The 12,404-nt window shown below is 43.0% G+C and overlaps 1 protein-coding gene across 2 annotated transcripts in view; it reads right to left on the bottom strand.

The window, feature by feature from the left end:
• Positions 1-6,345, bottom strand: part of MTMR6 (myotubularin related protein 6) — a 33,432-nt gene extending 27,087 nt beyond the window's left edge. For both annotated transcript variants that reach the window (XM_065581439.1, XM_005286697.4), the window contains exons 1-2: positions 6,192-6,345; positions 152-268 (exon numbers count right to left, since the gene is read on the bottom strand). In XM_065581439.1, coding sequence (XP_065437511.1) covers positions 152-268; positions 6,192-6,215 — 141 coding nt within the window. In that variant the 5' untranslated portion in view covers positions 6,216-6,345. The remainder of the gene's footprint in view (positions 1-151; positions 269-6,191) is intronic.
• Positions 6,346-12,404: the final 6,059 nt, after the last annotated feature.

Raw genomic sequence — 12,404 nt, 5'->3', positions numbered from 1 at the left:
CATGAAGTAGGGGGAAATATTTGAGAAACTATATCCAGTTAATTATTTATCTTTAATTAGACATGCACAAGAAGAAAAAAAAGGAAAAGAAAACACATTTGGAGAAGCTATGCATTTTCAGGCTACAAGATAATGCATCTGATATCCTTACCCAAGTCTCCTTCTGGCTAGAGTCTATAAATAACAGATGCGTTGCTGTAAGGTACAGAGTTCCCATTAACGATTTGTTGCTGGTGCTGAAACGGTCTATTAATTTCACCTGCTCTACCTGCAGGAAGGGGGGAAAAAAAACCACATTTTACAGGAAGTAAAAAATGACTGAACATTGCAGGGAAAACCTTCCCTGACAGTGAGATCTATCAGCCTGTGGTGTAATCTTGAAAGTGGTGGAAGCTCAAATACATTGCACATTTAAAACTACACCGGACAAATACTAGGAAGCAAGCAATAGCAAACAAATCTGATTTGCCAGGAAGATTAACTAGGTAATCCCATTCAACACAATGTACAATAAATACACAAGGCTAGGAACATAAGTAAATTCAATTATCATCTGTAATGTTAAAGTTTTTCAAATAAAGAGTCACGTTCTGTTCTGCTACGTATTAGGGATTATTTTCCACTGGTGTTGATCGGTGCATTTAAGAACCATTTTGAAAGCAAGAGGTATAATTTGCTAAAAGTAGAAAACATGTAGCATCCAAGTCTATCTGAAGTATAGCAGCAAATCCTCAAACAACAGTAAGTATATTATCCTGTTATGTAGAAGTCTCGAGTATTGAATTAACTTTTTTTTTCCTTCCGAGGTTTTCTGTATCCCTGTCAGAGCCCACGGCCCAACCTGTCCTGACTTCATTTTCACTCCCACTTTGTACTGTTCCCACCCTCCAAAACCTAGGTCATGGTGTAATGACTTGCTCTCTGGTAGTGAACTGGAAACTCCCAGTAAAATGGAAACAAGGGCTACTATCAGCAAAAAGACATTCTCCTAAAATAGCAGAGGACTTGTTTTTAAAATAGAGAGCCCTTGCGGGGAGAGATCTCTCATGCTGGCACCCAACCAAAAATCTTCCCATTCTTAACCCCAATAAAGGAATATTTCATAAAAAGGGGTTTTAGATAGCCCACAATTTAGCTGGCATGAACAAAGCCCTTTAAAAACTCCACACAGTTTGTTTTACAAGAAACAAATGTTACATGACCCTATATGTGAAACACCACAACACAAAAGCACGACAGTGAAAGGCTGGTCTGTGCAGTTCTCATTATTTCTTGGCAGGACTGTCTCATTAGTGCCAAGTTAGAGCTGTGTTACTAGGGGCCCAACGCTGTTCCCATTAAAGTCAATGGCACAACTCCCAATCACTTCTATGGCAGCAGGATCAGTACCCAGGAGAGGTGGCTGTGACAGCATAGATAAAGGCCTGGATCAACAAAGCAGGCATCTGCATTTCCTAGATATTACCTCGATAATGCAGGCACAGATAATGGTATCATTCTAGATGACTGGAGCACTGCTTTACCGCATTATATCCGAATTCGTGTTATATCAGGTCGCGTTATATCGGGATAGAGATGTAGTTTGGAAGCAATATTTTGACAAAAAATAACATTGTCTCTAAGAATTGTAGAGAGCTTTCAATAGCAGGATGGAAACCAGTCACCCCAACAATATATGAAATCTATTTACAGTGACCAGAGACACAGAAGAGGACTGAGTACTTGATTGGGACTGGTAGTGATGATCAAAGTCTGCATAACAAAGGACATGTCTTGAATGTTCTCTAGTAAGATGGCTAGTATATCACAGAAGAAAAATACAACAATCTTAAGTCTTGCCTTGCAAGTGTTTAAAAAGCGATTAAACTCTGAGAAGTAACTAAATATTGTATTCTGTCATTCCAAGTTTACTGTCTTGCCATGACTCCATATCAAATTTGTTCAGGTTACAAACAGATTTCCTGCCCCCCAAACCCTTATTAAATACCATGCCTGCAAACTCATCCTGAGATCCAACAGCCAAGTTGTCTCCTTCTGACAAAAGTATTACTAGTAAAAGACCCTACAGTGGAATGGACTCAGAAGTACTGATGATTTTTGAAGCAGAAATTAATCCCATAGCTCTATTGTTTTCCAATAGTAAATAAACTAAAAAGTACTACAATTGAATTCTTTCACTAAAAGAAGATTTTAATTGGAATACACATAAGAAACAAATCTGTGGTGCTCTTTTCTGAGCATAACCATACTATTTCTTTAGTCTAACCAAAAAAAAAAAAAAAAGACTGACAAACTGTCACTCCTGTACAATGTAAGCATCTAAGTACATTACAAAAGCTTGGCCAGACACTTGTAGAGTTCATTTCAGATTTGTTTAAAAAAGTAAAGAGCACCATAACTGGAAAGTCCGTCCACAGGCTGAATACAGTTATGTGTATGGCTTTATAGATCACAAAGTCAGTGATAAGAAGACTGGATGCATGTGTCAACAGTTCTCATTGGTAGAATACTGGGCCCAACAGTCGCTGCTCTTTAAATATTCTGTGACTGTGTGGGTTAGGCTCTAGTGCACCACTGCTAAGGTTCCACTGAGCACTAAAGTGGCACTACTAGGGGAACTGAGGCAGAAGCACAGGGACTGGGCTCTCCTAACCCCACTTCACATAAAATCCATCTCACTCACACTGCCCTTTATCTTTATTTCGCATGTTTAGTTCGAAGAGGAACAATGGATAAAATTTTGAAATGTATGTAAGGATTTAGGAGCGTAAATCTCATTGAAAGAGAATGGGATTTACGTTCCCAAGTCAATTAGGTGCTTTAGAAAATTTTACTCAGTATGTGCTGTAACAAGGGCAACTCCAAAGTTCCAAAGAGAATTTACAATTACAAACTCAATCCACAATAAAATAGCCTCATTACTGAGACTGGAAAGGAAAGGGAAGGAACTTCATGATTACCTCTTCAGGTTAATGTTCTCACTGCCAGCCCATTGGTCTAGATCGGCGTGTCATTGCACTGTTGCCCCTAGACCCCCCTATAAATTTTGCCTTCAAGCCAGGATTCCATTTGCAGCATTCATAGTTTGTTTAGCCATTTACTATACCATCCACGTGGAAAAACAAAATCTCCAAAGAGCAGTCAGATTAAAAAAGTAAATATGCCTCCTATAACAGTCAGAACAAAGTCCAGCCTAAACTATTATGCAGAAGGAATTTGCAAGATATTTATATTTGAATTGCCCCACTTCCCATAATAGATCTGCTTACATTTATTATCAACTGGTATATGCCTGCTTGCCTGCCTTCCTCCACTCCCATGCACATTATATCCTCCAAAGTTTATTTGAAAAAAAAAAATCCAAACAAACAAAGCAAGCACATTAGTAGACATGTTTCATAGTTGAATAGAGTCCTTTCATAGCCAACCTTGGTCATTCCTGACAATTCAATCCCACATTTTAATGTGAATTGTTTCTAGCAGGATTTAAAAATAATATTAGTCTCTGACAGAGCACCCTCAAAAAATTCAGGACATACCATTTAAATTTCCTTTTTAAAAAATTAAATTTCTCTCTCTTTATCTGATTATATTTACAGATAAAGGATTTTTTTGACAAGAGAGAAACTTAGGCCCAATTCCTGCAATTAACTCTGCACAGTCAAATCCTGTACTCATCCTGAGCCTCATTGATTCCTATGGGATTGGGCCTACACAGAGCTAGGTGGAGGTTTGGTGCCAAAATAACTACTTGGAAATCAGTGAACCTAGCTAACCCAGTTTCCTGTCAAATGTAAAGTTAAAAGTAAAACATATCTATATTCTGGATTGCTACTTTTATTTACAGGAGTTAAAATTTGCTGTAGTAAAAACAAAATTCTCAAACATTACTTTAAAAATGACAATGTTTCTTTCAGCCTATTCACTTGTCTCTAGTATGTTAGTTTTGTGTAGCATAGTAAGTCTTAATTTATGTAGCTTTGTTGGCAAGCAGCTGACTGATCAAACCCTCCCCAGCCATAATGAGTTTTATATTGATGCATAAAAAAAATTAAAAACCGATAACCTGCTCCCTTAATTAAATATTGGCTATAACTACAGTACTTTAAAACTGGAACGTGACATCATCCCCTTCCGCCATATGTCTATAAATCTTTATGGTCAGACTGCTTGTGAGGTGATGGCTTCTGGGGAACTGCAGATAATGCAGTCTTCAGCAGCCTTTGCAGACAGCAGCCTCCAGCAAGGAGAGAGGGAGTGCTGAACTGCAACTCATTCTGCATATCAAAAAAACACCAGACACCACAGAAACACAGACATCAAGTAGTTTCAACTAGGAACATTTTTGCTTCTGCCATTTGCTTCTTTATAACATATAAAGAGGGCCTGAACGTTTTGTTTATATTAAATTCCCCTTACTTCTTTTCTTTACCATAGGAAAAATATCAGGAATGTCTACTCTGGCCTAAGTGGTTTTTCTGGAGATGTCTCAGAGAATGCATTCTATTAGCTCTCACACTAACTGAAGGGGCAAGGGTGATGAATCTTTAACAAAGGCATTCTTTCTCCAAAGTATGACCTACCTAAGTTAGAAAACAGATGCACACAAGTTTTAAAAAGTTACTAAAAATCCTCTCGCTCATCCTTCACTCTCTTGATTCGTGATATCATTGGAGTTGTTTTGCAGACATCATCATCTACACTAGGGACATTTTCTAAATATTTCCCACCATAACAACAACTCATGTCAATTTGTGCTTACAATGTTAGAAATAATTTTTTTCACGTCAAGGTCCCAGAAGCAAAGACAAGGTTTTCATCTCGAGGCCAAAAGACCAAAAACAACAAGACACTTGATCACGGCCTTGGATAGACCAAGAGACTACCTACACTTGACCAGAGCTCGGAGAGTACTAGAGTAGACTAGCAGTCAGCACTTCACTCATTGACTTTGCTCAGAACAAATCTAATTGACATGGTATTAAAGATCCTGGCAATCTGTCTACACTAGAGCCATGATCCAGCATGGGCAGTCCCTTATGCCCGTGCAGGGCTCTACTGAAGTCAACTGGGCTCTACACTGGCGGATAGATGGCTATGCATGAATCAGCTTGGACGTTGACTGTTTACAGGCCCCATCAGTTGTGTTCTAGCTCTACTGGGAACCATAAAGAACTAAAAATTGGTTCAAATCCAGTTTTTTCCCTTTGCAGGTCATCTTTAAAGAGGAATCATCAATTTAAAAATCACATTTCTGTATGAATTTTCCCTACTATTCATATAAAAATAAATCATAAAACCAGAACGGGGAAGAGAGTTTCCATTTCTTTGCCTGTTTACTTTGTACACAAGATGTTGTCAGATGCACAACCACTTGCACCATTTCCTCTGCATGACTTCTGTTTGAGTCTTTCACCCAGCAAAAGGAAAACATTTAAAAAAAATTTTTTTTATTGTAAAACCACAGGAACTGACAGAGAAACACACTCCAGGGGAACTTGGCAACTATTTTAACCCCCTTTGAACATAATTATATTTCCAGCTGACATGTATAGTGTGTACACTGAATATTTTCCTTTGGTGGGGTTATATCCTGCTCTAGCTGGGGAAGACAGGAGATGACTTGATCTGGAAAGTCTGCTCTATCTCTACCTTCTGTGATCCGTGAGGCACAGGAGGAAAAATGCGTCCTGTGACCGCTCCCATCGCGGAAACCATATCAGCGCGGAGTGGGGAGAACACAGGCAGAGAGGGGGAGGTGGCTTTGCAGAGAGACTTTCACCACTCCCCGTTTTGTTTGTACTTCACAAACCTGCTGCACCAAACCGGCCGCGACTCCAAAGAGTGACGGGGGGGGGGGATCCTGCCAGCAGAGAGCGGCCCCGGCCCTGTCTGTACCCATGTCCCTCACAGCTCCCCCAACGCAGCAGAGACTCACCTGCCATCCTCCCGGCAGCATCTCCCCAAAGGTCCCCTCTCCTATCGCCCCCCACCGCCCTCCCGCACCCAGCTCCCTACTACCTACAGCCCCCCCGTGACCCCCGCACCCTCCATGGCCTCCCACTTCCCCCAGTGACCCAACCACCCCTATGGCCCCCCACAGTGACCCCCGCACCCCCATGGCCCGCAGCGCCCTCCCGCACCCGGCCCCCGATTGCCCCGCAGCGCGGGGAGGGGGCGGCGGCGGGTACCTTGGTGGTGCGGATGTGCTCCATGGTAGCTCCCGCCGCCGCTCACAGCTGCCACCGCCCCGCTACGCCCGGCGTCTCCCTGCCAGAGCCGCCGTCACCTAGAGACATTTCCGGGAAAGGGGGGGAGTCGGCGAGGGAGCGGCCCAGAACTGCCTGGGAAGAATCCGCGCAGCGCCCCCTGCCGCCTGGGGGACTCATCGGGCTCTTACAGGGCCCCGGCTGCGGGTGGGAGGCTGGATGTGGTGGGTGCTGAACTCGCCTCTGCGTTAAAGGCAGCAGCTCTGTGAGCCAGCCCCCAGCCCTGCCCAGCAGCATCTCGGTCACCACGGTGGGAACCACACAAAACTGTCACTCCTCCTTTGCCCAGCTAACACTAATGGAGAGATTAGCCCCTGTGCAGGGCAAGGCCTAGCAGGTACCAGTTAACCCCACTTCAGACTGGGGATTCTCCCCAAAACCTCAAATAAACCTGAGGCCCCCCTCCATGTTATCCACCCTAGGTAAAATAACCCAGCCCTCAGGGGCTGACACCTTGGAGACAAGAGCCTTAGCCACCCCAACCCACCTTCTCCTTTAAGAGATGCCCCTGACCCACTTCTCCCTGTTTTGGCGCTTTACATGCCATATCACATAGCAAGTCAATATACAGATCACTTTATTTTATGTTGCTGAACATCACAATATAACTGTTTATTTGTTCATGGGAGGTATCTGGCGCATGAGACACATCTTGAAAATCTAAAGAAAGAATTAAGGCCCCAGTCTTACAACAAGCTGTGTGTAGATGCAGGGATCTATCCAGGTGGATCTCAGGGTAGGATCATGGCCCACATTCCCAATCCACCAGCCTACCTCTTCCCAAACAACTGAGGAAAGTGGGGAGCTTTGCAGTGTACTGGTCCAGGCTGTGGTGACTCGGGGAGCAAATTCCAAAGCTGATAATAATGATTATAATAATGCAGATCATGAAAGGCTGTAATAGATAGATAGATAATATCATTTGGACCACAAATAAAGCGTGGTGTGTTGCTTCTTAAAAATAAGTTTTGGCCTTGATCTTCTATATAGAGTTGTCCTTCACTCCCATGAAACACTGCTGACAGCCCTACCTTTAAATCTCCTCTTTGTGTCACACGATTAGTGTTATAGTCACTGATCTATTAAATTCACCAGTTTTAATGTTAAATTTCTCAGCCACAGAGCCCAGTGTTGAAGGTCCCCTGGCGCATCCTCTGACCACCTCTTACCAGGAGGCTTCTATGAAATATAAAGCTGTCCTCCTCTAATAGAACCTCCCTGAGGAAGTCAACAGTGGAAACACTACCTCTCCCCTCCCCAATGAATCAGCCCATCTGGCACAGCAAGTCAGTACCTTCCTGCTCCCAAGAGTGAGTGAATTTGGACCAAAGTTTCTAAAGATTTTTGAGAATGGAAAGTGCAATAAAATTATTATTTTATTAGTTATTTAAACATAGTTATGCACACAGATATGACACAGGATTTCACAGCTGCAGACTGAGGCAAATACTACAGATGGATTTTAAACTAAGATTAGATCATTTTACGTCCATCAATAACATTTGAAGCTCAGTAAGCCAAGGCATGTAATAAAAGTTATCAAAACTCAGACTTCAACAGTGTCTAAGAAAAAGTACTTGAAATTCTAGATATGGAGTACATCACAGCCCGAATCAAACCATCTCAAGACTTGTTTCAAGAAAGATGGGCTCCAGCAAACCAGTTGCTCATGACATTTGAAAATATACCTACTGACAATCAATTATCAACAATACATTCAGGCTCCAAGGTAATGTTGAAAAATGAGGACTGGTCTCTCCAGACTGTCGAAAGCATGTTCTCACACAGACCACTCCACCGGGATCTTGGGGTGTGTGTGTGTGTGTGTGTGTCATGAATCACCAACTTCCTGTAAGTCTCCTTCCTGTGTGATGCCTTTCCACCAAAAGGCCTTATGACTTCATATTTATTTGTAAAAGAAAGTTTAAAATAAAAAATTAACTATTCCAGAACCAAATAATACTCAAAATACCTGTTTGTATACTTCCCAATGGATTTTCAGGGGGCCACCTGAACAAGCACAATGTATGACCCTGCAAAAATCTAGATTTCTGAGTCAGGGGCTGGCAAAAGAGGCTGGGGTCTATAAGCAAAGAAGCTATTTCCTGTTTTTGGTTCCTCCTGCATTCAGAAAAGAAAGACTTTATACATTCCTTGTAATTCATCAAGATTGTATCAAAGAAAATACCTGACTCTATCATTAATTTCTACTCCCAACTGGAACAACCTCAGGTCCTAAAATTTTGACTAGCTGCTAAGATCAAAAAGGGGCAACACTATGTATACACAAAGTATATACTATACCCAAATATATACAAACAATATATAAATATATATCCTTGATGCTCTGGAAGATGTGAAGGGAATAGCTACCAATGGGCTTCCCCAAAGATCTTCTTAAGCTAAAAGAGATGTATGGGCCATCAACAGCCTCCTTCTGAAGATCCCACTATCCCTGGAAAAGGATGTTGAACCTGCCAGTGACATCCCTCTTACAGATATTTTGTGCATAGAAAGGGAAGAGGGACACTGGACAAAAGGGACAGAATCATCTCTGATGATCCCAGTGCTTTGGAGGAAAGGCTGATCCACTGCTCTCCATTCTATAAAGATCCAGGTGTCCCCAAGGGGAAGTGAGCTGCCAGAAACCTCCTCCAAAGTTACTGCTTCAGGAGGGATCAGGCCACCAACAGTTGTCCACTGAAGAGCCTGCTGCTCTATTCGGGGGGTCAGAACACCAGGAACATCGCGAAGATGTACTTGTTTAGGGGTCTTCACCAGTTCACTAGCGGTCATCCAGCTACTGAACACAGCAGCTACCTAAGCTCTTTCCACACTATGTCTGAAACCATAATATCATCAAAGAACATAGGACACAGGACTGAAAGGGCCTCCTGGGTCGTCAAGTCCAGTCCCCTGCTATTACAGGCAACCCCAACATAATCCCATTCACAAAAATTATCAAGCTACATTTTAAAACTAGTTAGGTTGTTTGCCCTCTCTCCCCTCCTCCTCACTCCAATTGGAATGCTATCACAGAACCTCACTCCTCTGATGGTTAGAAACCTTCTAATTTCTGGCCTAAATTTATTCACGGCCAGTTTATATTTATTTGTCCTTGTGTTGACATTGTCCTTTAGGTTAATTAGCTCTTCTCCCACTCCCTGGTCCCTTCCTTCCCTCCTTTTCCTATTTAGGAACATCTTTTCCTATTTTATTACTATAATGACCACCCCCAACATGTTATGACTATGTTTGTCTGGTTTTGTACTGTCTGATCTTGCAGCTTTGATGAGTTGTAAAACTGCATAATTCTATTGGAGACCCTGTGAAGCGTGCTGTGTTCAGAAACATAAACAAACATACATTCCCACTCAGCCTTCATTTTGCTAGGCTAAACAAACCAAGCTCTTTTAGTTTTCTATTGTTTCTATTAGTTATTCCATTTCCATGATCATCCTACCAGCCCTTCTGTGCAGCTTTCTAGATTGAATTCATCTTTATTGAACATGGGTGATCAGAATTGTACACAGTATTCCAGATGAAGTTGTTGGAATTATTAATATTTATGCAGAGTATTACCACAACCCTAATTTAACCATAAATTCCTTTATTAAATCTGAAGACCAAATGGTGTTTATACAATTGCTCTGAACAAGCCTAAATAATAAGCAATTTACTATACCAATGCAGTAACAAAACATTTATCAACAATTGATCAAGAATCAGATACTTACAAATGAGCTAACCCCAGGGGTGTTTAAATCAGGGGTGGGCAAACTTTTTGGCCCGAAGGCCACATTGGGTTTCCGAAATTGTATGGAGGACCAGTTAGGGGAGGCTGTGCCTCCCCAAACAGCCAGGCATGGCCCGGCCCCCGCCCCCTATTTGACTACCCCTGCTTCTCGCCCCCTGATGGCCCCCCCGGAACTCCTGCCCCATCCAACCCCTCCCGTTGCCTGTCCCCTGACAGCCTCCCCGGGACCCCTGCCCCAGCCATGCCCCCCTGCTCCCTGACCGTCCCCGGACCCCTGCCCCCCACTGCCCCATCCAAACCCCCACTCCTTTCTGACTGTCCCCCCGGGACCCCTGCCTCCATTCAACCGCCCTGTTCCCCACCTTCTGACTGCCCCGACCCCTATCCACACTCCGAACTCCCCTGCCCTCTATCCCCTGCCCTCTATCCCCGCCCTCCCCTGCCCCCCTGCTCCCTGCCCCCATCCAACCCCCCCTGCTCCCTGCCCCTTTACCACACTGCCTGGAGCACTGATGGCTGGCGGCGCTACAGCCGCACCACCCAGAGCACCAGGACAGGCAGCCGTGCCGCCCAGCTGGAGCCAGCCACGCCACCGCGCAGCACAGAGCACCAGGTCGGGCTGCGCGCAGCTCTGAAGCTGCCCGGCAAGAGCTCGCAGCCCCGCCGCCCGGAGCATTGCGCCGGCGGCGCAGTGAGCTGAGGCTGTGGGGGAGGGGGAACAGCAGGGGAGGGGCCGGGGACTAGCCTCCCAGGCCAGGGGCTGGGCAGAACAGTCCCGCGGGCTGGATGTGGCCCGCGGGCCATAGTTTGCCCACCTCTGCTTTAGATCCACGTTGGTCAGCTCCAACATGGTCAGGCAGTATTAGCATTATACCCTTCAACAAACAAGTGATGTCATTGCCAAGTACTGACTTCACCTAAAAACCAATTGGAGACAGATCACCCTTATTTCCAGTTTTAATCCCGATAAGATTTACAACCTCCTTCCTTCCCTAGGACTTTCCTCCCCACCTTCTTGCTAACCAGCAATTTTTCCATTGCACTTTGATTCACATAAGTGTTAACACTGGTGTGTGGGATGGGAAGGGTCATGTTGGCTCATTTTAGGACAGATTCTCTTTATTTAAAACCATCTGCAGTCATCCCTATCAGTCAGAGTCCTTCTTTTTAGAAACTTCCCCTTATCTCATTAGTTATTCTTTGAAACAGACATCCTCCCTACTTCATTCCTTCTGGCCTTATAATTAATTATTTTCAAGGCCTTTCCTTCTAATTGCTAGTCAGGGCCTTTCTTTACAACACATATTTATTTCCTTTACCAAACTTAAACTAACTCTAATTCTTAATTTTATATTTATCCTAGAGAGGTCTTACCAGTGCCTTGTACAATGGCATTTAATACTTCCCTATTTTTATTGGAAATACCCCGCCTGTTACATCCTCAGATCATATTTCTATTTAACAGCTGCTTTACATTGGTGGTTCATAGTCATCCTGTGATCAACTAATACACTGATGAACCCTCAGCTCATATCAGAATTTCTTGTTATTAGTCAGTAAGTGCAATGACCTTGCACTTTGTACTATTAAATTTCATCCCATTTCTATTACTACAGTCCTTAAGATCATCCAATGCTTCCTGTATAATATTCCAATTCTCTGTATTGACAATGACTCCCAAAATTGATCTTTGAGGAAATCCACTAGAATCTTCCCCCACACTTAATAGTTCTCTTTTCTGCACAACCCATTATCATCCACCAAATTAGCCAGTTCCTAACCCACCTTACAATTCTTGTGCTAATCTCCATTGTAAGAAATAATTTTTCATGTGGCACCATATCAAATGCAGTTGATTAGATCAACTGCATTTTCCATGTCTAAAAAAATCAGTTAACTTATCACAGAAAGATATCAGGTTAGTCTGGCACAATCTACCTTCAGTAAACCCAAGTTTCAATTTATTCTATTTACCTCCATGTTTTTATTCTTTCTTTCAAAATCTGTTCAATGTCTTACATTGAGGTCAGACTGATGTGTCAGTAGTTGCCTGGATCAATCTTACCCTTCTAAAATATAGGTACAATGTTTGCTATTCTCCAGTTATACAGTACCATCCCTGATTTGACAGATTTATTAAAAATCATTACTACTAGACTTTCAGTTTCATGTGCCAGCTCTTTCCATATTCTGGGATGGAGATTGTCCAGCTCCCCTGACTTGAACACGGTAAGTTTTGCTTCTGTGCAGTTTTCCTGACCAGTGTGCACTGGGATTTTCCCTCTGAGGACCATCTTTATGAAATTATACTACAGACTATTTGGGGTGCCTATGTTGGTGGTCTATAGAATACAGTAGTTCTAAAAAAAAAAAAAAAA

This window comes from Chrysemys picta, chromosome 1 (assembly GCF_011386835.1).
Source record: "Chrysemys picta bellii isolate R12L10 chromosome 1, ASM1138683v2, whole genome shotgun sequence".
Classification (NCBI taxonomy): Eukaryota; Metazoa; Chordata; order Testudines; family Emydidae; genus Chrysemys; species Chrysemys picta.
The sequence above is the reverse complement of the archived record's forward strand: the minus strand, read 5'-3'. Positions and strand labels throughout refer to the sequence as shown.